General features: G+C 47.1%; 1 protein-coding gene across 7 annotated transcripts in view; it reads right to left on the bottom strand.

The window, feature by feature from the left end:
- The window catches only part of LOC116544601 (leukocyte immunoglobulin-like receptor subfamily B member 2), a 72,562-nt gene extending 46,368 nt beyond the window's left edge, over nucleotides 1-26,194 (bottom strand). Inside the window, exons 1-17 of one of the 7 annotated variants that reach the window (XR_004265975.1) lie at nucleotides 16,733-16,989; nucleotides 16,260-16,341; nucleotides 16,063-16,098; nucleotides 15,592-15,876; nucleotides 15,095-15,397; nucleotides 14,582-14,878; nucleotides 14,028-14,330; nucleotides 13,673-13,723; nucleotides 12,622-12,744; nucleotides 12,241-12,316; nucleotides 12,124-12,161; nucleotides 11,812-11,864; nucleotides 10,771-10,926; nucleotides 10,487-10,689; nucleotides 8,287-8,382; nucleotides 3,175-3,342; nucleotides 2,540-2,846 (exon numbers count right to left, since the gene is read on the bottom strand). Coding sequence is in view for 6 of the 7 variants with exons in the window: in XM_032271085.1 (XP_032126976.1) it covers nucleotides 10,543-10,689; nucleotides 10,771-10,926; nucleotides 11,812-11,864; nucleotides 12,124-12,161; nucleotides 12,241-12,316; nucleotides 12,622-12,744; nucleotides 13,673-13,723; nucleotides 14,028-14,330; nucleotides 14,582-14,878; nucleotides 15,095-15,397; nucleotides 15,592-15,876; nucleotides 16,063-16,098; nucleotides 16,260-16,293 (1,902 nt within the window). In the remaining variant the exon portion in view is untranslated. Of the gene's footprint in view, nucleotides 2,847-3,174; nucleotides 3,343-8,286; nucleotides 8,383-10,173; nucleotides 10,690-10,770; nucleotides 10,927-11,811; nucleotides 11,865-12,123; nucleotides 12,162-12,240; nucleotides 12,317-12,621; nucleotides 12,745-13,672; nucleotides 13,724-14,027; nucleotides 14,331-14,581; nucleotides 14,879-15,094; nucleotides 15,398-15,591; nucleotides 15,877-16,062; nucleotides 16,099-16,259; nucleotides 16,342-16,732; nucleotides 16,990-22,638 lie in introns of those variants that run through there. The other 6 variants (XM_032271085.1, XM_032271086.1, XM_032271088.1 and 3 more) reach the window with 6 other exon arrangements.
- Nucleotides 26,195-26,268: the final 74 nt, after the last annotated feature.

The raw sequence follows: 26,268 nt of genomic DNA, 5'->3' as shown, positions 1-26,268 counted from the left end.
AAAAAAAAAAAAAAAAAAAAAAAAAGAAAAAGAAAATCTGAAGAGTACCCAAATTGGATTGTGTTTTAATGTACAATGGCTGTATTTTTTCCATGTTAGAAAGATCCTAATGAAAGCACCCATTTTTTTTGTTTCTAAGGGCTTAGTTTTTTTTTTTTTTGCAGAATCCCCAAGGAGATTTACCTAATGGGAGTGGGACCTTAACCTCACTCAGTCACATTGTAGGAGCCAGTGCAGCTGTGAAATTATCTTAGGAACTCAAGCTTCTAACAGAAAAGCAAATAAAAATAATAAAACTTATTTTTTGTATTCACTTATAAATGCTGTTGTACTTAGAGATGATCACTCATATAACATCATTTGTTTTGGTTTGGTTTTTGCCAATTATTTGGTTGTTTATATTTCCAAAAAGTAAATAAAAATTTTTATTTTTTAAAACAAGAGAATTCTGAGGATTGAAAACAGCTCATTTTAGGAATGTCAGTTATTAACCTGAAAGTAACTAATGATTTTATGGTTGGTTACTCTACTAGATGTGAATAAAAATTGTGCCTTTAGCCTTCTATTACATCAGTGGAAACTTAATTGAGATGCATTAATTATGTTCTAGATTGATTCTAAATACAATGTTTTTAATCTAAGTGTGGAGAATTGTAAACATATGGTTGCAACCAGAATTTAAATGATTATAACCTTTTGGCACGGGGTGGTGGCTCATGTATATCATCCAAGCACTTTGGGAGGCTGAGGCAGGTAGAAGGCTTGAAGCCAGGAGTTCGCGACCACGCTGGCCAATGTGGTGAAACTTTGTCTCTACTAAAATACAAAAAATAATAATAATAATAAAATAGCGAGGTGTGGTGGTGCATACCTGTAATCCCAGCTACCTGGGAGGTTTAGCACGAGAATTGCTTGAATCCAGGAAACAGAGGTTGCAGTAAGCTGAGATTGCACCACTGCACTCTAGCCTGGGCGACAGAGTGAGACTCTGTCTCAGAAAATAAAAGATTATAACTTTTTAAAAGTAAAAACTCCAAACATATGTTCTTTTGTGTCATTATTTATAATAAAGAGTGAAAACAATCCAGATGTCCATCAACTGGTGAATGTATAAACAAAATGTGATATATCCATAGAATGGAATATCATTCAATCATATAAAGGAACAAAGACCAGTTACGTGCTATAACATGCATAGACCGTGAAAACATGCTAAGTGGAATTGGATTTTTGCCATTGTTTTTGTTGTGAATGTGGTTAATTTTGCTGTTGTTAATGTGGTTGATTTATTTATTGTTCTAAAGTTTCAGTAGTTTTTGGGGAACAGGTGGTGTTTAGTTGCATGCATAAGTTCTTTAGTGGTGATTTTTGAGATTTTGGTGCATTCATCACCCAAGGAGTGTATAGTGTACCCAGTGTGTAGTCTTTTATCCCTCATCCCCTCCCATCCTTTCCCCTGATTCCCCAGAGTCCATTACATGATTCTTATGCCTTTGCATCCTCATAGCTTAGCTTCCACTTATGAGAACATACAATGTTTGGTTTTCCATTCCTGAGTTATTTAACTTAGAATAATGATCGCCAACTGCCTCTAGGTTGCTGCGAATGCCATTATTTTGTTCTTTATGGCTGAAGTATTCCATGGTGTGTATGTGTATGTGAATGTGTGTGTGTGCGTGTGTATACACACAGACATACATGTTTTTCATGTTTCTTGGCCATTTGTATATCTTAAGAACTGTCAAAAGTCAAAAGGGGAATTGGAGTTTGAGGGAACAATTTTATGGCTGTTTTTCAGTATAATCACCAGGTGAATATAGTTCTGTTCAGCTAGTGTTACTTTAATCCATTATCTGTACCCAGGAAGAGAGACATTTATCACAGAGATAGACACAAACCTGGAATGCTTTTCCCCAAAGGTGAGTAACTATAGTGTGAACCCTAAAATTCACTGCAGATAGGTCCTGATTTGGCGCAAGATATGCTTTATCCACTGATGTGAAATGTCCAGGTGTTTTTTGGTATGGTTTTGTTGGTGAAAAACACAATACTCTCTAATCTAAGGCATCTTCTCCAAATCCCACTGAGGCACAGGTACAGCACAGGGAGGGGGTCATGGAGTTTCCTGTGAGAGATTTGCCTTCTGAACCCTGGGGAGATCCTCCCCACCTTGGGATCTCTGTGAAACTCTGGGGTCTCCTAATTGATCTGGACCAAGTTGTGAGGTGGAATTCCTCCCAGGCTATAGTCTCCCCTCTTCCCCTTCGAATTTTACCAAGACAGATCAGGGTTTTGAGGGTGGGAGTCATAGCGTCGTCGCCTCCCACAGCCCCTGGCTGTGCAGATGGATGAGGCTACAGTGCCTGGATGGAGTAAATCTACTGGGAGCCTGGATTCTTCATCTTGAGGTTGTCCCATCAGCAGCCCCATAGGAAGGGGAACTGCCCTCTCTGGGAGCCTGGCTTTCATTTCCTTATAGATGGGGCTGGGGCAGCCACCAGCTCTCTTCATACATTTCAGACAGAAATGGTGCCTCCCTGATTTTTTTCTGCTATTTGCCTCATCTGTCCTCATCTCATCAAGGGTCAGGACATAGGAGCCAACAGACCCAGCACCTTTCTGAGTCTGTCCTAAGTGAGGGTTACTAGGTGCTTGTTCTTCTCAGAACCTCCCCATGGGTTCTTCTCTCCTTTAAGCTGTCCATCAAAACAGCATCGTGGGATCCTTACCAAGGCAGTCATCTCTCCAGCCCTGGAGATGCTTCGGGGAAGTTGCAGGTCCATGCTGCAGGCAGACTTGTATAAGTAGAGACGTATCTCACATCTGGCTGTGAAATTCAAGTTGGGCTGCAGATGGCAATGAGAAAAAAGGAGAAATAAAGAAATGCTAACTCTTCTTTTTATTTTTGGAGTATGGGTTTTGTTTCTTTCAGTTTCCTTTTTATAATTCCCTTTTTTTCCCCCATTTTTTAATAGCGTTCACCGTCACCTCCCTTAAAAGTAACCTCTGAATCATTCCTGCCTCATTGATGTCTCCCCGCCCCCCACAACCCTGTTTCCTTGAGCATTCTCCTGCAATTCAGTCTGAATTGAAAGGTTTGGGAACAAGTACTTAGTCTTGAGCTTTGATTTTGTGGTGGGATAGGTAATCAATTTTACTTTCTGAATTGCTAACCTTCATCTCTGCCTGCATGACCTTAGGCAGTAAGTCCCATCTCTGAGCTTCAGCTTCCTCATTTGTGGCCTATTGTCATGAACCTCTTCCTGAGTGGTTTTGGGGGCCAGTTGTGCCTGGGTCATGGGAGGGCGTCAACTGTGGTACTTTTCCAGACCAGGTTAAGACCTGAGGGGTTGAAACACGAGTGGATCCTGGTGTTGGACTGCACAGTCATGGTGAACAACTTATGTGCGCAACAGCCCACATCTGCTCCAAACACTGAGAAACCTACTTACAAAGTTTCTGAAATATGTAGCCACGATCCTATGAAGAAATGAGAAATGAAACTTCCTGACACAGGCCGGAAACCTTAAGAAGCAGCAGAAGCCAGAGCTGAGTGGCTGCTGGTGACTTGCAATGTCAAGGGATGACTAAGGGGAGAAGTTTTGACCTGTGTGTGAGACAGAAGAGAGCCCCAGGCCCAGGGACCCCACAAACAGGGAAATGTCAGGATTTCAAATGAAGGACAGAAGCTGTGGCTCCTCCTCCCCTGTGTTTGTGGATGGCACTGGAATACCTCTGCTTTTGACTCAGGTCCATGGTCAGCCCCAAGCCGCCTCCTCCATGTGTGTGTGAAACAGATTCACTGCAGCATTATCAGACATTGGTGTATGTCCCAAATGTGAGTCTGAGGCTCTCATTGGACCCTCCCTTGCTGAGCAAAGCCCTGAGCAGACTCATGTGACACTGGCAGGTGGAACAATCTCCCCTTTTCAAGCTGTAACTCCCAGCACAGCCCTGGTAGAAACCGTCTCTGACAGATGAGGCCTGTTGGGGGCAAATGTCCAAGAATGACAAGAAGGAGGAATCATCCTAATGATCAAAAGTGCTATGATTGGTGGGGCGCTGTGACTCATGCCTGCACTTCCCAGCACTTCGAGAGGTCAAAGCAGGCGGGTCACTTGAGGTCAGGAGTTCAGGACCAGCCTGGGCAATGTGGCAAAACATCATCTGTAAAAAAATTAGCTGGGTGCGGTGTCATGAATAGTGACCTGCAGCTCCATTTAAGTTGCTGCAAAACTCAATCCCTTGTACAACAGTTGCAAAAAATTAAAAATACCCAAGAATATACCTAAGCAAGGAGGTGAAAGATCTTTACAAGAACAACAAAACACTGCAGAAAGAAACTGGAGATGACACAAATGGAAACATATCCGATGCTCATGGATTGCAAGAATCAATATTATGAAAATGATCATACTGCTGAAAGCAATCATCAGATTCAATGCAATTCCCATCAAAATGCCAACATCATTTTTCATAGAATTAGAAAAAACAATCCTAAAATTCATGTGGAACCAAAAAAGAGCATGAGTGCCAAACCAATCCTAAGCAAAAATATCAAATGTAAATTTAATAAACTAATTCTAGGCTGAATTATGGGTTTTGTATTTTTTATTTTTGACAGAGTCTCGCTGTGTCTCCCAAGCTAGAGTGCAAGGGTGTAATCTTCGCTCACTGCAACCTCTGCCTCCTGGGTTCAAGCAGCTCTGTCTCAGCCTCTCAAGTATCTGGGATTACAGGTGTGTGACACCACGCCCAGCTAATTTTTGTATTTTTAGTAGAGACAGGGTTTCGCCATGTTGACCAGGCTAGTCTCGAACTCCTGACCTCAAGTGATCTGCCTGCCTCGGCTTCCCAAAGTGCTGAGATTACAGGCATGAGCCACTGTGTCCGGCCTGAATTGTGGGTTTTAAAATGTTATTTTTGTATTATATAATTTTCAAGTCATTAAAAAATACAGAGAGATCTGGCCTATAAACAAACAAAAAATCCTAAAATTATTTCTTCATAAAAATGCAAATTATTGGGCCGGGCGTGGTGGCTCACGCCTGTAATCCCAGCACTTTGGGAGGCCGAGGCGGGTGGATCACGAGGTCAAGAGATCAAGACCATCCTGGTCAACATGGTGAAACCCCGTCTCTACTTAAAATACAAAAATTAGCTGGGCATGGTGGCGCACGCCTGTAGTCCCAGCTACTTGGGAGGCTGAGGCAGGAGAATTGCCTGAACCCAGGAGGCGGAGGTTGCAGTGAGCCGAGATCGCGCCATTGCACTCCAGCCTGGGTAACAAGAGCGAAACTCCGTCTCAAAAAAAAAAAAAAAAAAAAAAAATGCAAATTATTTTCAATGGATTTGCATGCTTATTGGGATTGGACCTTCCAACAGCAAATTCAACACCAGGAGATACTAAAGAAATGCCTTCAGAAATTTATGGTGAGTGAAGAATTCTATATTAACCCAAATTCTCAAAGACAAGGGTAAATGACCTGTTGGCAGCTTGTCTCACATTAAACCCACTGTGTCAGGTTTCACTGGACGCCTTCAGCGTTACATGTACTTTCCCTTCTACATATATTTCATTATGCTTTATTTAATATAATTCAGGACATAGACACAGGCAAAGATTTCATGACCACATCACCAAAAGCAATTGCAACAAAAACTAAAATTGACGAATGGGATCAAATTAAACTGAAGAGCAAAAGAAACCATCGTCAGAGCAAACAGACAACCTACAGTGTGGGAGAAAATTTTTGCAATGTGTCCATCTGACAAAGGTCTAACATCCAGAATCTATAAGGAACTTAACAAATTTACAAGAATAAAACCACCTCATTAATAACTGGGCAAGGGACATGAACAGATACATCTCAAAATAAGACATTCATGCAGCCAAGAAACATGAAAAAAAGCTCAACATCACTGGTCATTAGAGAATTGCAAGTCAAAACCACAGTGGGATACCAACTCATCCCAGTCAGAATGGCGATTATTAACAAGTCCGGAAAAAACAGGCTGGTGAGGTTGCAGAGAAAGAGCAACGCTTTTACACTGTTGGTGGGCATGTAAATTAGTTCAGCCATTATAGAAGATTCTGTGGTGATGCCTAAAAGATCTAGAACCAGAAATATCATTTGACACAGCAATACCTGGGTGTATACCCAAAGGAATATAAATCATTTTATTACAAAGATACATGCACATGTTTATTGCAGCACTATTCGTAATAGCAAAGACATGGAATCAGCCCAAATGCTCATCAACGATAGACTGGATACAGAAAATGTGGTACATATACACCATGGAATACTATGAGCCATTATCCTCAGCAAACCAACACAGGAACAGAAAACCAGACACTGCATGTTCTCACTTATAGGTGGGAGCCGAACAATGAGATCCTATGGACACAGGGAGGGGAACTACACACATTGAGGCCTGTTGGAGGAGTGCAGGGCAGGAAGGGGAAAGTATCAGGGTAAATAGCTAATGCATGCTGGGCTTAATACCTAGGTGATGGACTGATACACGCAGCAAACCACCATGGCACATGTTTACCTGTGTAACGAACCTGCAGATCCTGCACATGTACTCCAGAACTTAAAATACAAATAAAAATTAATTTTTTTTTCATAAACTTGATAGAGCGTGATAGGAAAAGGAAGGTATTTCCAGAGTCACAATTTAAAAAATATTTTACTCTTGTCACACTCAGTGAAAGCAATTCTAAATGATGTAATTTAGTTGGAAAAGCAAAGAATCCAAAATGTATAATGTGGCATCCTTGAGGGAGGAAAAATGGGAAAACCACATACTGAAACACATATATGTGCACATGCATCCTCATAGTTACATACATGGATAAGTACTCAGAATGGGAAAACCACTTATGCACACACACACACGTGCACATGCACCCTCCTAGATACATACATGGGTGAGTACTCAGAGTTCAGCTAATTTGTAATTCTCTGCAGGGAGAGGAGAAATGAATCCTTTTTCAAAAATACAATCATTTTTATAACTTGGTAATCGTAAATAGTGCTGCATGAACTTAGGAGCGTGGACATCTCTTCTGTGTGCCGATTTCATTTCTTCTGGGTATATACAAAGTGAGACTTCTGGATTATACGGTGGTCGCACTTTTAGTTTTTTGAGGGGCTTCCATACTGTTTTCCAAAATGACTGTATTAACTTACATGTCCACCAATGGTGTGCAAGGATTTTCTTTTCTCCCCATCCTCACCAACACTTACCTTTCATCATTTTGAAAATCGCCAATCTAACAGCTGTGAAGTGATATTTCACTGCAAAATTTTACTTTTTACACATATATGTGTATACATATGTATACATATATACACACATGCATATATATGTACATATGTATATGCACATATATACACATGTATGTATATATACAGTTGGATGCGTATGTATGCATACATTTGGATGTATACCTATATGTGTATACATACATACATATAAACTTCAATAAGCTATAACCTGGCATCTGTTAGAATGGTTACTATGAAAAAGAGTAGTCTGGGCACGCGTGGTTCATGCCTGTAATCCCAGCACTTTGGGAGGCTGAGGCAGGTGGATTTCCTGAGGTTAGGAGTTCAAGACTAGCCTGACCAACAAGGTGAAGCCCTGTCTCTACTAAAAATACAAAAAAATTAGCTGGATGTGGTGGCAGGCACCTGTAGTCCCAGCTACTCGGGAGGCTGAGACAGGAGAATTGCTTGAACCCGGGAGGCAGAGGTTGCAGTGAGATGAGATCATACCACTACACTCCAGCCTGGATGATGGAGCAAGACTCCATCTCAAAAAAAGGAAAAAGAAAAAAAAGAAAAAGAGTAGAGCAACAAGTGTTGATGAGAATGTGGAAAAAATAGAATCATTGCGCTCTGCTAGTGGTAATGTAAGTGAGTACAATGATTACAAAAATACTACAGATGTTTTTCAGAAGTAATGATTAGAACTGCCATATGTTTCAACGACGTCACTGCTGGATGTGTACCTTAAGGAAATGAAATCAGAACGTTGAAGAGATGCACACACTCCCATGCTCACTACAGCATCAGTCACAATAACCAAGACATGGAACCCACCCAAGTGTCCATCAGCAGGTGAATGGATACAGAAAATGAAGTGCCCAGTATATACACAGCAAAAAACTATTCAGCCTTCTAGAGGAAGGAAATTGTTTCATTTGTGACAACATGGATGAGCCTAGGGGACATCACGCCAGGTGGAATAAAGAAGGCACAGGAAGTCACCTACTGCATGATCTCACTTATGTGTGGAATGCGCCAGGCCAACTCATGGAAGTAGAGTGGAAGGTGGTTCCCGGGAGCTGGGCTGGGTGGAATCGGAGAGCTGTATTGAAGGAGACCACATTTCAGTTACATAGGAAGAGTAAGTTTAGCAGATCTTTTGTACAATACGGTGACTACAGTTACTAACAATGGATTGTATATGTGAAAACTGGTTAAGAGAGTAGATTTTAAATGTTCTCTTAACAAAAAGATAACTATGTGATGTTACAGATAATTAGCTTGACCTAGGGATTTCACAGGATATTCATGTATTAAAATATCATGTTGTACACCCTAAATATGTAGAATTTTTTATTGCCAGATAAAATGAAGTAAAACATTAAAATAAAAAATATTATTTTGAAACAAACTGTACATTTTAAAACATGCCTTTTATATGATGGAAAATTCCATTTTATATGTGATGACTTCTTTTTTTAAAATTTTTTGAGACAGAGTCTGTCTGTGTTACCCAGGCTGGAGTGCAGGGGCACAATCTCAGCTCACTGCAACCTCTACCTCTTGCTGAGTTCAAGTGATTCTCCTGCCTCTGCCTTCCAAGTAGCTGCGATTATAGCGTGCACCGCCACGTCCAGCTAATTTTTGTATTTTTAGTAGAGATGGGTTGCCATGTTGGCCAGGCTGGTCTTGAACTCCTGGCCTCCAGTAATCTGCCGCCTCTGCCTCCCAAAATGTTGGGATTACAGGCATGAGCCACTGCACCCGAGCACGTTGCCTCTTTTTCTATTCTCAAGAAACATTTGTGATGCTCTGAGTGTGTTTGTGTGTTTCATTTGTGTGTCAATATTTATAAGAAATCACCAGTGAAGCTTCCCGAAATAATATTTATAAGAAATCACCAAAAAAAAAAAAAAAAAAAAAGAAAAAGAAAAAAAATCACCAATGAGCTTCCACCATTTCTCTCCTAGGTCTGGAGTGTTTCACCTCAGCATAGGTCACTGCCTGAGGGTCTGAATCATGCAGGCTGTGCTGGAGAGAGCTCCTGTGCCTTTTGGAGTCCCTGAGAACTGGAGCTTATACCATGAGAACATTTTTATTAACGTGTGTGTGTATATATATATGTGTGTTTTTCATATATATATGTGAAAAACATACACACATCTAAAATGATTCAGATGCTCTGTTTACTCTTACATTCATTAAGTAATCTACAGTTTTGAATGTTTTGTCTGTGTAATCTGCATTTTCTAGTATATTGGCATATTGGCATAGGCTTGCAGCCTGTGTTGTTGGTTTTTTTTTTTTTTTTTTTTGAGAGGGAGTCTCACTCTGTCACGCAGGCTACAGTGCAATGGCGCAATCTTGGCTCTTGGCTCCCTGCAACTTTTGCCTCCCAGGTTCAAGCAATTCTCCTGCCTCAGCCTCCTGAGTAGCTGGGATTACAGGTGCCCACCACTGCGCCTGGTTAATTTTTGTATTTTTAGTAGAGACAGGGTTTCACCATCTTGGCCAGGGTGGTCTTGAACTCCTGACCTCATGATCCACCCACCTCGGCCTCCCAAAGTGCTGGGATTGTAGGCATGAACAATTGTGCCCGGCCTGCAGCCTGTTCTGTTGTTAGTTTTTGAAAACGTGTGTAGGATCTGTAGGGCTGTCTGCTCACTCACTCCCATATGGAAATGCATGCCTGCTCTTTCTTTTTCTTGCCCATTGTAGCTAGGATTCATGAGTGTAATTAATGTTTTCAAGAATGAGCTTCACTGGCTTTGTTGAATTTTCAAGTTTTGTTTTTTCCTAATGAGAAACTCCTCTTATTATTCCCTTCCTTACACCTTCATTTCAAATAATTTATTATTATTATTCTAAATTCCTCATATGAAAGCCAAGATCATTCATTTCCTAGGTTTTTTTTTCTTTTCTACTTTATTCAGTTGTGGTTTTTCGTCTTCCAATTTCATTGTGTGGTGTGTAATATTTATATTGTGATTCAGTTTCAAGCACATTCTTACTTCTGTTTTAGTTTTCTCAATTAACTCATTAATTATTGAGGAGTCTGTTGCTTTAACTAAAAAAGGTAGGGATATTAGTTATTTAGACTGCAAAAATCAAGTGAGTCCCAATGTCTCCAGAATGTCCTGGTGGTCTGTGCTAGGGGTCCTGGCTGGCTGGGGTTCATTGGTGTCCACTGGGGGCAGCTTACGTGCCTTCTGGAGTCCCTGAGTCTCCTCCTGTTGAGTGTGGGGTCTGGGTCCCCCCCAGGCTAGTGGATGGCCAGAGTGGCGTAGACACTGGGCTCAGCTGGAGGGGCCCCTTCCTGGAATGAAGGGGGCTCAGTTGCCTTCCGTCTGAGGGTTAAGGTGTCCAGCTGAGCATAGGTCACATCCTGGGGGGCTTCAGATGCAGCAGCCTGCAGTGGGGGGGGAGAGAGAGGGAAGGAACATGCTGGAAGGTGGGTGAGGCCTGGGGGCCTGGAGAGGAAAGTATCTACCTGACTGTCTTTCTGCCTGTCCTCTTCTGCCTGTTTGTACTTTGTGTCCAAGAATTTCCTGGACAGTGGGGAAGTAGGGGAGGCCATTTCTCTCTTAGGTCTGGAGTGTTTCACCTCAGCATAGGTCTCTGCCTGGGGGTCTTCATCATACGGGCTCTGCTCGAGAGAGACAGAGATTGGAGGGTATCCTTGAGTCCCCCTGACCCCCTGGAGTTAATTTATCCCAGTGTTCCCAGAGTGATCCGTTTACATCCCTTTCCTGATGGAATCTCAGGGACGCCCTAAGGCCGTGGAGGGTCTGGCTGCTCCCTCCCTGCGGTTCTGACCTCTCCTCCTCACTCTGACCTTGCCCACTTGGCGGCAGTCTCACGCCTGCCTTCCCACAAGAGCTCACTGCTGCCTCGGGGCCTTTGCACTGCTGTTTCCTCTGCCTGCAGGGGCTCGTCCATTAGAGGATGGTGTGGCCCTCTCCGTCCAGGCTTCTCAGATGACAGCTGACCAGACAGCCCTCTCCTTACCATTCAGACTGGCCCCACTGCCCCGCACTCTCTGCCTTTTCCCTGGTTTATTTTCCTCACAGCACGTCACACTCCTGGACACTACGCGTTTATTTGCATTTTGTTGCCCACCATGAGGTGAGCTCAGGAGGGTGGGGGCGGCTTTGCTCCCTGTTGTGTCTGCAGCTCCCACGGGGAGCCCCAACCACAGTGAGCTCCTGGGAACACTCGCTGGGTGAATGAATGAAGGGGAGCCCAGGGCACCGGGGTGGTTCATTCCTCATCCTCTGAGGCCTGGGGAGCCCTCTAACACCCAGACGGCCGAACAGAGGATGAGGAGCAGGAAGGGCACCCGGGAGGAGGCCCATGAGGTCCCAGGACACCAGGAGAGAGTGAGGTCACAGCAGACGGGAGGCAGCATGCTGGACACAGAGGGTCCACCCTGGATGGTGCTGAGAGCCGGGGAAGGAGGACAGAGAAATCCTGCTGGGTTAGATCCGGCACCAGGAGGCCTTTGGTGCCCGGGACAGGGGCGGGGTCTCACCTGAGTGTCCAGCTCCACCCCGTCCTCAGGCTCTGTGTCCTTCACAGCAGCATCTGCTGGGGCAAAGCAAGGGGTTTATCTCCTGGGAAGGTTCCCTGGGACCTCTCAGCCCCATCAGCCCCTGCCCAGCTCCCAGTGGGGGCAGCTGAGATCCAAGGAGGGGTTGTGATGTCCCAAGGTCCCGCAGTGTGGGGTGAGATCCTGTCACCCTGAGCCCCACACCCCTTCCAGCCTGTGCCCTTTTCCCATTGCTATGGAAACTGTGGGCCCCCATCTCCCTCCTGGCTGGGGTCACCTCTTTCTCTCACTCACAGAGGGTTTCTTCTTGGGTGTTGGCAGCCGGGTTGGACCTAGGAGAGGACATGGGAGCTTTAGGGGCAGTGTATGGGCCGGGGTGGGTGGGAGTCTGGGGTCTTCGGGCAGAATTACCTCCTCTGCAGGCCTCTGCCTGTGGGTTCTGGCCCCACAGCCCCTGCAGGATGTTGGAAATCAGCCTCTCTCTGGGCTATGTGAAGAAGGACAGAGTCTCAGTCCTGGGAACACCTGCCCTGCAGATGCAGCTCAAAGGTAAAGAAGGAAACCTGGAAACACTCCTGCCTCCATGCTCCAAATGTCTCAGATGGAGAGAGCCCAAAGGACACTTTACATTTGTATGTGGGGACTGACATTAAGTGCTTTCTCGATTTGCCTGGTGAGAAATGCTAGAACAGTTTCTCAAAGCTGCATTTTTCCAGCGGTTTGGATTCCCTCTGGCTGGTGCCCTGAGCCCACCCTTGGTTGGCCCATAGGATCTGCCTCTTCCCTACTCACCAGATGTCCAGTGTTTGCCCTGACGCTGATGTCGGAGGACGAGGAAGAGGAGGAAGAGGAGGAAGAGCAGCAGGACGAAGGCCACTGAGACCCCGGTCACAATCCCCAGGTGCTTTCCCAGACCTTGAGCATGATGATGTCAGGAATGGGGTGATGTCACTGATTGAGCGCCTACTGTGTGCAGGTGACTGCTGGCCCTCTTATTCATCTCCTCCAACCCCCACAACAGTCAAGCAGCACGGAATTGACACATCCACCCCACCCACTTTACAGACAAAAAACAGGCTCAGAGAGGGGAGTTGCCTGCCCCAGGCCCCCCAGCTAGGCAGCAGCAGAGCTGGGAAGGGAACCCGGGAGTCTGAGCTGCAGCCCTTGTTCCCTGCACCCGAGCTGAGACCCATAGCTACAGGGAAAGCGCCTGACCTCCTGAACCACGGCCCTGCTCCCCTTCCCTGCCCCAGGTCAGCGTCACTGTCACTGCTGCAGGTGGGACAGGACAGGCCACTGAGGAATCAGGTCTAGGAGGCTTCCCTAGGTGGCCTCCTCTCCCAGGAGGTCACAGCTAGGAGTCAGAGCTGAAAGGAACTTTCTCACCCCGCAGGCCTCTCTCCTTTATACTTGGAGAAACTGAGGCCTAGGCAGCTGAGGGGCCTGAACTCAGCCCTGCCTCCCCTGGACCCCACCCACCTCCTGCTCAGAGACTCTGACTAACCACTGTGGGAATGTGACTCTGTGGGAGGGCCAAGCTGGTCCTCAGGGACTGCTGGGTCAGGATGGGGAGCTGAGGCCTGGGGCTGTCCTGCTCCCCATGTCAGTCCGGCTCCTCCTCCCTCAGGCTGGGCCCCAACATCTCCCACTGCCTCGACCCGCTACCCCTCACCAGCCCAGCCTCAAAGCCCCTGGAAGCCCGTAGCCCCCCCTATGTCTCTGCCCAGCTCTCTGGAGAGAAGTCTGTGCTGAGTCCTTGAGGGGAACGGGATCCTCTGGGAGACTCGGGACTGCCTTGGGGGAGGCCGTGCTCCCTCTCAGCCAAGAGGCCTTAGTCACTCACCAGATGTAGGGGTGGGATCAGTGGGTGGGGGGCTGGGTCCCCTGGAGGGTCCTGTGTAAAGAATGAGAGGAGGGGAGGAGTTGGGCCTTGCCTGAAGCCTCCACCTCAAACCAAATTTCTCCACGTTGGCCCTGTGGCCCTCCAGTCCCCTCCCCCACCCTCCTCTTCACGATGCTGGCTGCTGAGGGTGGGTATGCCTGGGAGGGCCCCATTGTCCTCTTTCCCTCTGAGGGCTGAGTCCCCTCTGGCTGAGCCTCCTTCACACCCCCTCCCTCCATCCCAGCCCAGAGCTCTCCTGGGGGCAGGGCCTGAGCTGAGCCTTTGAGCTCAGAGAGGACAGGGTCAGGGCCCTCACCTGAGACCACGAGCTCCAGGGGCTCACTGGGGTGAGACAGCAGGTAGGGGTCAGAGTTGTATGAGCCATAGCACCTGTAAGTCCCCGCATGGGCTGAGGTCACAGGACTCATGGGGAATTCAGCCTGGTACTTAAGAGCTTGGTACTTTGATCTCAGACGCTGGGGGAGATGGGCTACTCCCTCCTTGGTCAGAAGGAAAGTGTCCATTGGAATCTGAGACTGACACAGCAGGGTCATGTTCTCTCCTGAGGCCACCGTGGGGCCCGGCTGCACTGAGAGGGAGGGTGTGTCAGCGATCTGTCCTGGAGAGAAGAGGATGGGTGAGGGGCTGCCCCACCTTGTTCTGAGCTGAGACCTCCCCAGGCCTCTCTCTGGGACCCTCAGTCTCTGTCTCTGTTTTCTCTGAGTCTCCCCCTCCCTACCCATCTGCTGTCTCTGTCTGTCTCTCCCTCCCTCGGGACCCCCACCCCTCATCCCGGCCATCAGCACCTGGGCTTCCTGGCAGGGCCTGTGCAGAGCCTGGGTCCCTGACTGAACCTGCTGGGCTCCTCACCTGCGATCAGGATGTCCAGGGGGTCACTGGGGGCCGACCACTCGGAGGAGAGGTTGTGGGCACCGGAGCATCTGTACTGGCCCCCGTGGGAGTGGCTCACAGGGCTCAGGGTGAAGTTGGCCTGGGAGAGCCCAGCCTGGAGCTGCCGGCCAGGGCGCTGGAGGAGGTCAGGTCCCCAATCCTTGTACAGAGCGAACCTGTCATAGCCGACATCAGAGCCACACTGGAGGCTCAGGCTCTCCCCAGGTTCCACGACAGGACCCGGCTGCACTGAGAGTGATGGCTTCTCAGAAACACCTGGGAAAGGTGGTCATGGTCTCCAGGAGCCGACCCTCAGGCTCCCCACAAATCCTCCCTCTCCCCCGGCCTCACCACCGCTGATCTTCCTGTGTCTCTGGCCCAGGAGCCCTGAGCCCTCTCACCCCAACATCATCCCACCTGGAGCTGCCCTGAGACGTGGCTCCTCCTGCCTGGAGACTCAGGGATCTCCAGGCAATGCTGTGAATTTCTCACCTGGGACCCGGAGCTCCAGGAGATTACTGGGTAAAGACCACACATAGGGAGAGCTCGAGCCATAACCATAGCACCTGTACATCCACCTGCGACTCGGGCTCACGGGGCCCACAGAGAAGACGGCCCGGGATGACCAACGGGCATGGGGCTGGGAGTTCAGGCGTTGTGGGTGTTCATCTTCTCCTTCATTGTGCAGAGCAAACCTATCAAATGCCACCTGTGAGCCACACTGGAGGGTCACACTTCCTCCTGGGGTCACCACAGGGCTGGGCAGGGCTGAGAGGGTGGGTTTGCTGTAGGCTCCTAGAAGAGAAGGAGGCACCATGTTAAGTGGGGCTCTCACCTCCCACATCATCCCCAGGGCTGGGCTGTGAGAGGGAGATGCCCCTGAGTGCAGAGCCCCTTCCTGAGGGCAGAGCCTGGGGCTGGGACCCCTGAGTGCAGAGCCCCTTCCTGAGGGCAGAGCCTGGGGCTGGGACCCCTGAGTGTCTTCTCACCTGTCACCACCAGCTCCAGGGGGTCACTGAACTCTGACCAGTCAATGTGGCTGTAATACCGACATTGATACCGCCCTGCGTGTTGCCAGGTGATGGAAGGGATGGGGAACTGGCCCTTCTTCCTACGCTCTTGTAGGATCCATATAAGCCAGGATGCTGATGTTTTTTCTTTATATAGTTGATACTCCTGGGTCTCCAGGTTCACGTGACACCTGAGGGTCACGGGACTCCCCTGGGTGATCACAGAGCCCGGCTCAGCCCGAAGGGTGGGCTTGGGGAGGGTCCCTGGCAGGAAATCAGAGGTCAGATCTCAAGTCATTTCCACCCAATCCAACAGATTCCAGCTCTCAGTCCAGGACTCTTCAGACCCTCATCAGTCAGCCCAGAACTGCTATTCCCCTCCCCAGCTGCACAGGGGTGGGCCTTGTCCGCAGTGAGGAGGAGGACCCAGGCCAGCCGGGACAGACTCACCTGCCTGCACGTGGGTCCTAGGGCCCAGACTCAGCCCTGGAAGAGAGTTCTCTGTGAGACATTTGCCCCTGAAGCCTGAGTAGGTCCTCCCCTCCCTGGAGTCTTTGTGAGCCCTGGGGTCTCCTCATAGACCAGAGTTTGGCTTTGGGGTGAGGTCCCTCCTAGGTTAGAATCTCCCCTCCTTCTTCAAATCTCACCAACATAGATCAGGACCATAAGAATGGGGGTCATCGCGTCTCCTCCCACTGCCCTGCTCTGCGGATGGATGAGCCCTCGGTGCTGGCAGGACAGAGACACACAGGGTGTGGACACTTGGTGGCTAGGTCCTTCTTGTCATGGGGTTGTGTCATCTGCAGTCACACAGGAAGCAGAACTGCCCTCCCCAGGAGCTGGCTCTCAAATTTTTAGGGCTGAGGTGGGGGTGGGCCCAACCCCTCTGCAGACATTTCAGACTGTAATGGGGTCTTTCCTGACCCCCAGCCACTGTCTGTCTGGTTTGTCCTCATCTCACTGAGAGCCAGGATGTAGCAACAAATAGCCCTGGTGCCTTCCTGTATCTGCCTTTCCAGAAGAGGGTGAGCTAAGGATACCTCTTCCTTTTCACAGCCTCCCATGAGGTCTCCCTCCCTCCTTCAGCCTGTCCATCAGCACAGCATTGTGGGGTTCTTACTTTGGCAGTTGTCTCTTCAGCCCTGGAAATGCTTCAGCGAAGATGCAGGTCCATGCTGCAGGCAGGCTCAGATCAGCAGAGACGCATCTCACATCTGTCTGTGCAGTCCAGGCTGAGCTGCCTGTGGCCATGAGCACAGAAGAGAAATGCAGGGAAACGGGGGAAGAAAAGTTGACTTCTTTCTTGGCACTGGATTTTGGGTTTTCTTTCAACCAAATAGTTCCCATCTCAACTTCCCCTTTTTAAAAATGAGTCATCTCTGCTGGGCGCGGTGGCTCAAGCCTGTAATCCCAGCACTTTGGGAGGCCGAGGCGGGTGGATCACGAGGTCAAGAGATCAAGACCATCCTGGTCAACACGGTGAAACCCCGTCTCTACTAAAAATACAAAAACATTAGCTGGGCATGGTGGCGCGTGCCTGTAATCCCAGCTACTCAGGAGGCTGAGGCAGGAGAATTTCCTGAACCCGGGAGGCGGAGGTTGCGGTGAGCCGAGATCATGACATTGCACTCCAGCCTGGGTAACAAGAGTGAAACTCCATCTCAAAAAAAAAAAAAAAAAAAAAAAAGAAACAAAAAATGAGTCATCTCATCCTTGGAGCTGTGGCTTGCCTACTGGGTGTCCGCAGTGAAGGGACTGGGTTATGAAGTTTAACCTGAGAGTTTGAGGAATTTTGTTCAGGGCAGGGCCTGTTTCTACATCATTAGCAAAAGGGTTAAATTTTCAGTGTTTTCCAGAAATAACCTAAGGTGCTTTATCAGTAGCTGGGAATGCTAAAGACCTCAGCTTGGATTCAAGCCTGCAGGTGAAAACATACATCTGTCCCGCCCACAGAGCTCATGGCACTTTATCTTTCTCTCTCTCAGAACAAAGAACGAAGTTTAGGAAACGGTTTCACCATGGAGAGACTGTGGCTCCCTCTCTTCTGTGTTTGTGGACAGACCCTGAAATAGCTCAGCTCAGTGACCCAGGCCACACTCAGCTCTGAGCCACCTTTCCCGAGTGCGCATAACACAGACACACTTTATCACTGTTGGACTGGGCATCTCTCACCCATGAGTGTGAGACTCACAAGGGCCCCGCTGTGCCAGGCACAACACGGAGCTGATTCTAAGCTTGGGAGCGTGGACACTGCAAGGCAGGAGCCACTACAGCAATACCCTCATCAGTTTTCATTCCTCAGACAGCCCTGAGAAACCCTAACGAAGATCAGGTGTGTGAGAGAAAAACCACCCCAGAGGAATAAAAATCAAAGAGTTCATTAGAGAAAATACAGGCAATTATAGAAATGAATTAGGAAACTATAGTGATGTGAAAAATAGTGAATTATATCAACATATTTAGAAATAATTTCATCCAGAACAAGACACAGCTAAAATGATAAATATCATATTGGTGTAGAATATTTATTCTCTTTTTCAGAAGCCATCACAGAAACCCTAGAGATGAAAAAAAGGAAAGAAAAGAAAATTAATATGTGCAGAAATAGAATGAGAAGAGTAAACAGATATCTCTCTGTCACAATTTCAGAATGAAGGAAAGGAGTATGTTAGTAAATAACTGCAAAGAAAATAGTTGACATTTTTACAGAAATGGAGAAAGAACATGAATTCAGTGTGCACAAATTCATCAATGAAATGAACATGTTAACTATGGTGGAGTGAAGGGTATCTAGAATAAATAACAGTTATTTAAAAACCAAGGAAAAAATGAAATTTATTCTCAAATAATGACAATCTCATAAAGATTGGATTTCCAAAGAGTATGATGTGCTGAAAAAATGCCTATGGGTTCAGGCTCACGTTGGCTGAATGGAAGCAGGTGGTGTTTGCCGTTCTCATAGAGAGGAATCTAAATGACGAGTAAATACCAGCACGTTAAGCGGATGTTCTAAGAGAGGATGCCGGGGTGCACCAGAGGACCCCAGGGACACAGAAGGCAGATAAGAGACAAGCTGAAAGCCAGGAGAGGCTCCTAACACAAGGAAGGGGTGAGTAAGAGGCTTCCTGAAAAGGAGAAGGGGTGAGAAAGGCCCCCTAACATGGGGAAGGGGTGAGTGAGAGCCGCTAGCATCCACCCCTCTGCTGTGGACTCCTACAATCCTGCTCACAGGAGAGTACCTGCCCCTCTGGGCCTCCAGGGGCACACAGGTTGCTCCTAGAGAGTGTGCTGAGGCCCCACTGGAGCCACATGGAATCCCATAGGCTTTTCATCCCTGAGCAACCCGGCTGCAGCTGCCCCTGCCTTTTCATGGAGTGAGGAGGCCAGGCACTTCCATGGACCTGAGAATAAATATGACAACTGGGGTACAGAAGCAGCCAAGCTGAGCACCCCACAGCTCCCCATCTCTGTTGCTTCCTGCTAAATGGGGCTTGCCATCTGCAGGGCCCCAGTGCACCCATCCTGTCCCCACCAGAACACTGTGGCCTTGGCTATGTGCCCTCTGAAAGCCCAATGCTCAGAGGCTCCTGACAAGCCCTATGTAGTTACTGCCACCTCTGCCCCTACTGCCCCAGGCCCAGGGAGAGTATGGGGAGACCTGGCACTTCTGCGTGTCCCCAGAGCAAGACCAAGTGCCACTACTTCAGGAGGCAAGTGTGAGCGGGCCCTGTGCCCACACCTGCCAGTCTCCAGTGCCCCAGTCGAGAGGCCCTGCCCTCCCTAGTCACAGGCCCACAGCACAGCTGCCCTTTCCCCCCTTGACATTTCAGCCGCCGAAGCCCCCTTCTGACAGACCAGTCCCCACAGGCCTGTGATCTGCCCCCAGGCTCTACCACCTGAGCATTCTGCCTGCCCCACCTGAGAGTTCTGCTGGTGACCTGGGGACCGGCCCATGCCTCCTCATCACAGCCGGCACCTGAGCCCTGGAACAGCCGAATCCCAGTCCAGCCCCTTTAAGAATCCCACACGCTCTCTCCAGCTGGTCACCTAGAGGCCTGTGATCCGGGGAACTGCCAGCCGTTTCCCACTCTGCTGGCACCTGACCACTCACCCCAGGGCCTGAGGTCGGGTCCCCCCAGCCAGCAACACCACAACTGACGTCCACTTGTCCAGCCAGAAAGGCAGAAGCCCCACATCCCAGCTACATGAAGCAGCAGTGTGACGACGTCAGACACAGGCAGCCGCTGGGGGTCTGCACTGCGCTGAGTGAGGAGGTTCTACCTTAGGATGATTCCTGCGGAGAGTGGCAGGCAGGTGTTTCCCACGGCTCTCAGCCACACTGTGGCCTGGGGAGGGACAACAGTGTGTGTCTGAACAGAGACTCATGAGCCCTGGAGCAGGCGTGTGATAGGGAAACAGATAATGTTCCTCCCTATTGAAGAATGGAAATGGATGTAGGTCCTTCACCCGCCCCCCTCCACCCCTACCACACAGAGACCTCAGGGCATTTCACCAGGAGTTGCCCCAGCCACACCCATCAGAACTGGTGCCTGCACTCGTCACTGGGGTATTTGTGGGCAAGCCAGGGGTTTCCGCTCTGCCCAGCTGTGTTTCCTCATCCTGTGGAACAGGAAGCTCAGGGCTCCAGGCACTCCACGGTCCAGCCCTTCACCTGAAACAACAGACAGCACCTCACAGGAAGCAGACAGCTCCATACCCACCTGCTGCTGCAGAGGCTGGCTCTTCCCCTTAAGCACCAGCCCCTGGCCTGCAATTTGAACTGCACAGCCCAACACAAACCCTGCTGCAGAAGCGCCCAAGACGATGGAGAAAAGCCAAAAGACCCTTCCCAACATGCTCCACAGTCACACTCCCTGCGGGCTGGGGGAAAATGTGCAAAGAAACCCTATCCCAGTGAAAATAAATCCAAAGAGAATGAGTGGCAGCCTCTCCAGATGAGAAGGAATCAGTGTGAGGATTCTGATGTGTGAAAAATCTGAATATTGTGGCACCACCAAAGGGTCACATTCACTCTCTAGCATCAGACCCTGAAAACAATGGCAACTCCAAAAGGACAGAAAAAGAATGAGATTAAGACAAAAACATTACAAAAAATCAATGGAAGAAAGTTGGTTTTTTGAAAGTATACACATAATTGACAGATGGCTGACTACACTAACCCAAAAAAAAAAAGGAAATTTAAATGAGCACAATCGGAAATGATAAAGATGACATTACAGCCAACACCACAGAAATACAAAAGATCATCAGAGACGACTGTGAACACCTTTATGTATATAAACTAGAAAACCTAGAGAAAAAATAGATGAATTCCTGGACACATACAACTTCCCAAGATTGCACAGGCAAAAAATGGAAACCCTAAACAGATCAATAACAAGCAATGAAAAAGAATCAGTACTAATGTTGTATTTGACCGGAGCGTAGAAAGTTATCACAAGACAAAAGTATGCCAGATTGCAGGGTCATTTATTATGCCGGCGACCACAGAGGACTCACGTCTCTCCAACCTGTGGTGCCACAAGGAGGGTGCCACGATTTTTTATACCCGAAAAATCACCTTGGGAGTGGGGGTGAGGGGCGGGGATGGGGATGAAAAGGCTTCAGACATTCCGAGGGCTAGTGGATTCTGTAAATTACCTCCTGGGCAGAGATGAGGGTGGGGGTCTCCGGACATTCCAAGGGCCAGGGGACTTTTGTCATTCCGTTTGTTACTTAAGTGGTTTACAGAAGTCAAGATAAACATTTGTTTACACATTATCTGGTTAAGGTGGAAATCACAGACCTTAGTTACTTATTACAAGTCACAGGAGCCAGGATGGAACTAGCTTGGGCTGCTTAGTCTGGCAATTGCCGGTAAGCAAAGGCTAGCAATTCTGGCAGTTACTGATAAGAAAAGGTAAGCAGCGCCGGGCGCGGTGGCTCACGCCTGTAATCCCAGCACTTTGGGAGGCCGAGGCGGGTGGATCACGAGGTCAAGAGATCGAGACCATCCTGGTCAACATGGTGGAACCCCGTCTCTACTAAAAATACAAAAATTAGCTGGGCATGGTGGCGCGTGCCTGTAATCCCAGCTACTCAGGAGGCTGAGGCAGGAGAATTGCCTGGACCCAGGAGGCGGAGGTTGCGGTGAGCCGAGATCGTGCCATTGCACTCCAGCCTGCGGAACAAGAGCGAAACTCCGTCTCAAAAAAAAAAAAAAAAAAAAAAAAAAAAAAGAAAAGGTAAGCAGCTTTACATAGTCTTGAAGAACAAACTAGCAGTTCTATTTACAGAGGCCAAGGACAGTAGTTATTGTGAGGAGAATGGGGCAGCCATTTCAACTTATCTAAAAACAGTTTTGCATTTTATGAAATAGTTTTGCTCCGGTTCTGGCTCTAGGCCAGCACAATATCACACTAACATGTCTTCCAGCAAAAAAGCCCAGAACAGATGGATTCAGAGTCAAACTTTACCACATGTACAAAGAAGAGCTGGTACCAATCATACTGAAACCATTCCAAAATAATCAAGGAAGTGGGATTCATTCCTAGCTCATTCTATGAAACCAGTATCACCGTGATAGCAAAATCAGACAAGGACACAACAGAAGAATAAAACTACAGGCTAAGAAACCTGATGAACACAGATGCAAAAATCCTCAAGAAAATACTAGCAAACAGAATCTAACAGTGTATCAAAAACATAATTCATCATGATCAAGTTGTCTTTATTCCAGGATGAAAGGATGGTTCAATATATGCAAGTCAATAAAGGTGACTCATGACATAAACTTGTACTTAGAACAAAAAGCATATGATCATCTCAATAGATGCAGATAAAGTATTGAATAAAGTCCAACATCCCTCAACAAACTAGGCATGAAACATACCTCAAAATAAGAGCCCTACATGAAAACCCACAGGCAACATCAAATTGAATGGGGAGAAATGAAAACATTTTCCCGAGAAAATGGGAATGGAATCCTCCCTATCCCCTGGGGTCTCCTACTGGACCAGGGCCTACCAGCAGGGCAGGGTCCCTCTCATGCTAAAATCTCCCATTCCCCTCGTCAGATCTCAGTGAAGTGGGCCATGGCCATGGGTGTGAATCATGGCGTCTCCTCCTACAGGCCCTGGCCGTGCAGATGGAAGAGACCATGGTGTCCACAGAACACACAGGGCGTGAGCACACGGAAACCGTGTTCTCCTGCTTACAGGATTTTCCCATCGACATCTCCATGGGTAATGAACTGTCCCCTGCCCTACCACAAGCCTGGCTCTTGTTTTCCCAGGGCTTGGGCTGAGACAGGCACCAGGTTTTCTGCTGATATTTCAGACAAACATGGGATCTCCCCTGATCTCCTTTCACTGTCTGCCGGACCTGTCCTCATCTCATTGAGGGCCAGTATGTAGCTGCAAATGGACGTGGTGGTGCCTTCCTGAGTCGGTCCCTTCCAGGTGAAGGCAATGGAGGACTCTTCCTTTCCTCTCAGTGCCTTCCCATGGGGTCTCACTTTCTCCTTCAGCTCATCCATAAACATATCCTTGTAGGGTCCCTACCACGGCCAGTCCTCTCAGCAGCCCTGGGGAGGCTTCAGGGAAGATGCAAATTCAGGCTGCAGGGCAGACTCAGATCAGCAGAGACTCATCTCACATCTGTCTGTGCAGTTCCATTTGTGCTTCACTGTTGCAATGAGCAAAAGAGGAAATATAGGGAAATAAGGGAAGAATCATGACTCTTTTCCCAGAACTGGAGTGTGGGTTTTCTTTATGCAAAAAAGTTCCCTTCACGAACTTCTCCTTCGTCGTCGCCACAGCATCCACGCCCATGGCCCTGGAAACAACATTGACCTGATGCTGCCTTCTTGGTGACCCCGTTTTCTTTCAAACACTCCTATTCTCATGTTTTGCTCCTGTGTTCAGGTTTTGGGACAATACATGGGTTTAGCACTCTGATTTGAAGGGAAGTCTCTTCATTTAAATATTCACGTATCACCTCCTGCCGGTGTGACTTTGGCCATAACCTCCCATTTCTGAGCCTCAGTTTCCTCATTTGAAGTCTGTCATGAACTCCATTCATCACAGGGGAGCTGGGTCATTGGTGCCTGCGAGCTGCACGGGGCTCAGCCATGGGTGATTTCCAGAGCAGGTAGAGACATGAGGGGTGGGGACATAAAGGGATGCTGGTGTCCATGCTCAAGGCTTGTGACTGATGTTTCTTCCACTTAGGAGTGCCTCTTTGTTCCTATCCTTGAGAGATGTTTCCTACCATATTTCATCAAAACCCCAGTTGTCAGGGTCATGTGCAGAAAGTGGAAATGAAAGCTCTTCAGAAAAAGTATTTAAAAACAGAGCATTTGAATCTGGTGTCATTAGGGGTTATTAGGGTGGAAGCTTCAAAGCATTTTTGTGTAGAACAGATAAGGAGCCCAGGAACCTCACAGGCAGGGAGGGCTCGGGTATCTCAGCAAGGCTGAAGCCTGTGATGGGACATCTCTGCTTACTGATCTCAGCCCATAATCACCACTGAGCCAACTCCCCATGTGTGTGTGAAACAAATTCACTGCAGTGCTGTTATATGTGGGCATCTATACCACGTGTGAATGTGAGTTTCACGTGGATTTATTTCTTCTGGGAGCAACTTGAGCAGACACCGTATTTGGAAGCTGAGTGCAGCGGGAACAACTCCCTATTTTTAGGCTGGAATTACTAGAACAGTCTTTTATGGTCACTAATTGGTGTAGCAAGTGAGTGTCTAACAAAGATAGACAACCAAGAGTTAGCCTTCTAAAGAGCTATGATTATCAATATACACACTCATTGATAAGGATGATCATATCCAGAGAAATAGAACATAAGGAATGCATGAGACCCCTTTTCAATTAAACATGTTTAGATATCTGAAAAAAATACAAGAGGAAATTGAATCTTTGAGGCAAGAATATGGATTACAATTTCGAAGAATGGGCATCAGACCAATGAGTTAGAAATCCTAGAGGTAAAAATTCCAATAGAAGAAATACAATGAAAATATTTATTTCATCAAGGTCAAGATACAGCTGAAGAGACATTTATAAATTGAAAAACAAAATTTGAGAGAAATATCCAGAATGTACCGTGGAGAGACCCATAGTGGAAATTCACAGTACTTCGGAAAATATTGTGAGGAGGAATAACGTCACATTTATTGTACATGTCAGAAGGAAAGAAGGGAGAATGAGGTCTGGCAACAGCTCTAGAAATAGAGTTAAACATTTGAAAGAGATGAAGAAAAACTAAGACACTAGGGCGCATACATTTAAGAATGAAATGCAAATCTTGACCTACTACGATAAACTGAAAAATAGGAGTAAATTAACAAATACATATGCTAGACGGAATTTTCTAATTTAAAATGCATTTTTGTGTTTTGTGATTTTCAACTCAACATATCAAAAGAATTGCTTCTCATTGGGATGGGACTCCCGACAGAAAAAAGAAAGGCCAGGAGATGTTGAAGAAGTATCTTCAAGGAATGAATTGAAAGTGAGGAATTCGCTGCTCACCCGAGTTAATATCTGAAAGGTAAAAGGGTTAGCAGGAGACCAATTCCTAAGCAGAAGCAGCTCAGGGTAAGACGGACCTGTGAAGCTGATCAGGTCAGGCTTCCCCTGCGTGAGGGCTGAGGAGGGATTGGAGGGTGGATCCCTCAATCAACACATGTGCTTTTTCTTCAGTTGTTCTATCTTATCCTTTAATTAATATAGAAATGTTTTCATCTACTTTGATAGAGCATGAGTAAGAAGAAGGCATTTTCTGAGCTGCGAGTTAGTAGATATTACTGTTTTTATGCTCAGTGAAAGCGATTTTAAATGATGTAATCCAGTTAGAAGAAAATCCAAAATGTAGAATGTGAGATGCCACAGTGATGAAAAGTGGGAAACAGGCAAGTATTTGAAAATCACACATACACACACACAAATGCAGACACACACACAGGCACACACGTATGAGTACGTGTGCATGTACATATATGAGTACTCAGAGTTCAGCTACAACAGAATTAGAACCTGTCTTCTCTAAAGACAAGGATAAATGAATCCTCATTCGGAAATATATAATTGAAAGAATACTTAACTAAATAGGTGAAATTATTCCAAATTATTCATTTTTTTACCCTGTCTGTAAAAGAGGAATTCACCTACTGAAGGATAAGTTAAATAGCTCAATACCCTCAATAACACCCATGCATGAAACACAATAGTATCATCTAAAATAAAATAATAATTTCCAATCAGTAAGGGAAGAAAGGTATGCTATTAAAATAGCTATTGGAAATATTGATATTCAACAAAATGAAACAATACAAAAAATTTTAGAAATAACTAAAATTTTGTGTTTTAATGTAGGTAGTAAGGTCTGGGCACAAAAGGTATTTGCGGGCTGAGGCACGAGGATCACTTGAGCCCAGGAGTTTGAGACCAGCCAGGGCAACATAGTAAGACTCATCTCTATTAAAATAAAAAAAAGGAAGTATATTAAAGGTGACAAAATATATGTGAACTTTCATTCATCTAACCATAGGTTCTTAAAATATATGCAACATAGCCAGGCGCGGTGGCTCACGCCTGTAATCCCAGCACTTTGGGAGGCCGAGGCGGGTGGATCACGAGGT

This window comes from Sapajus apella, unplaced genomic scaffold, assembly GCF_009761245.1.
Source record: "Sapajus apella isolate SASKATOON/1434 unplaced genomic scaffold, GSC_monkey_1.0 scaffold224, whole genome shotgun sequence".
In the NCBI taxonomy this organism is placed as follows: domain Eukaryota; kingdom Metazoa; phylum Chordata; class Mammalia; order Primates; family Cebidae; genus Sapajus; species Sapajus apella.
This window is presented reverse-complemented; position numbering and strand designations above follow the sequence as displayed.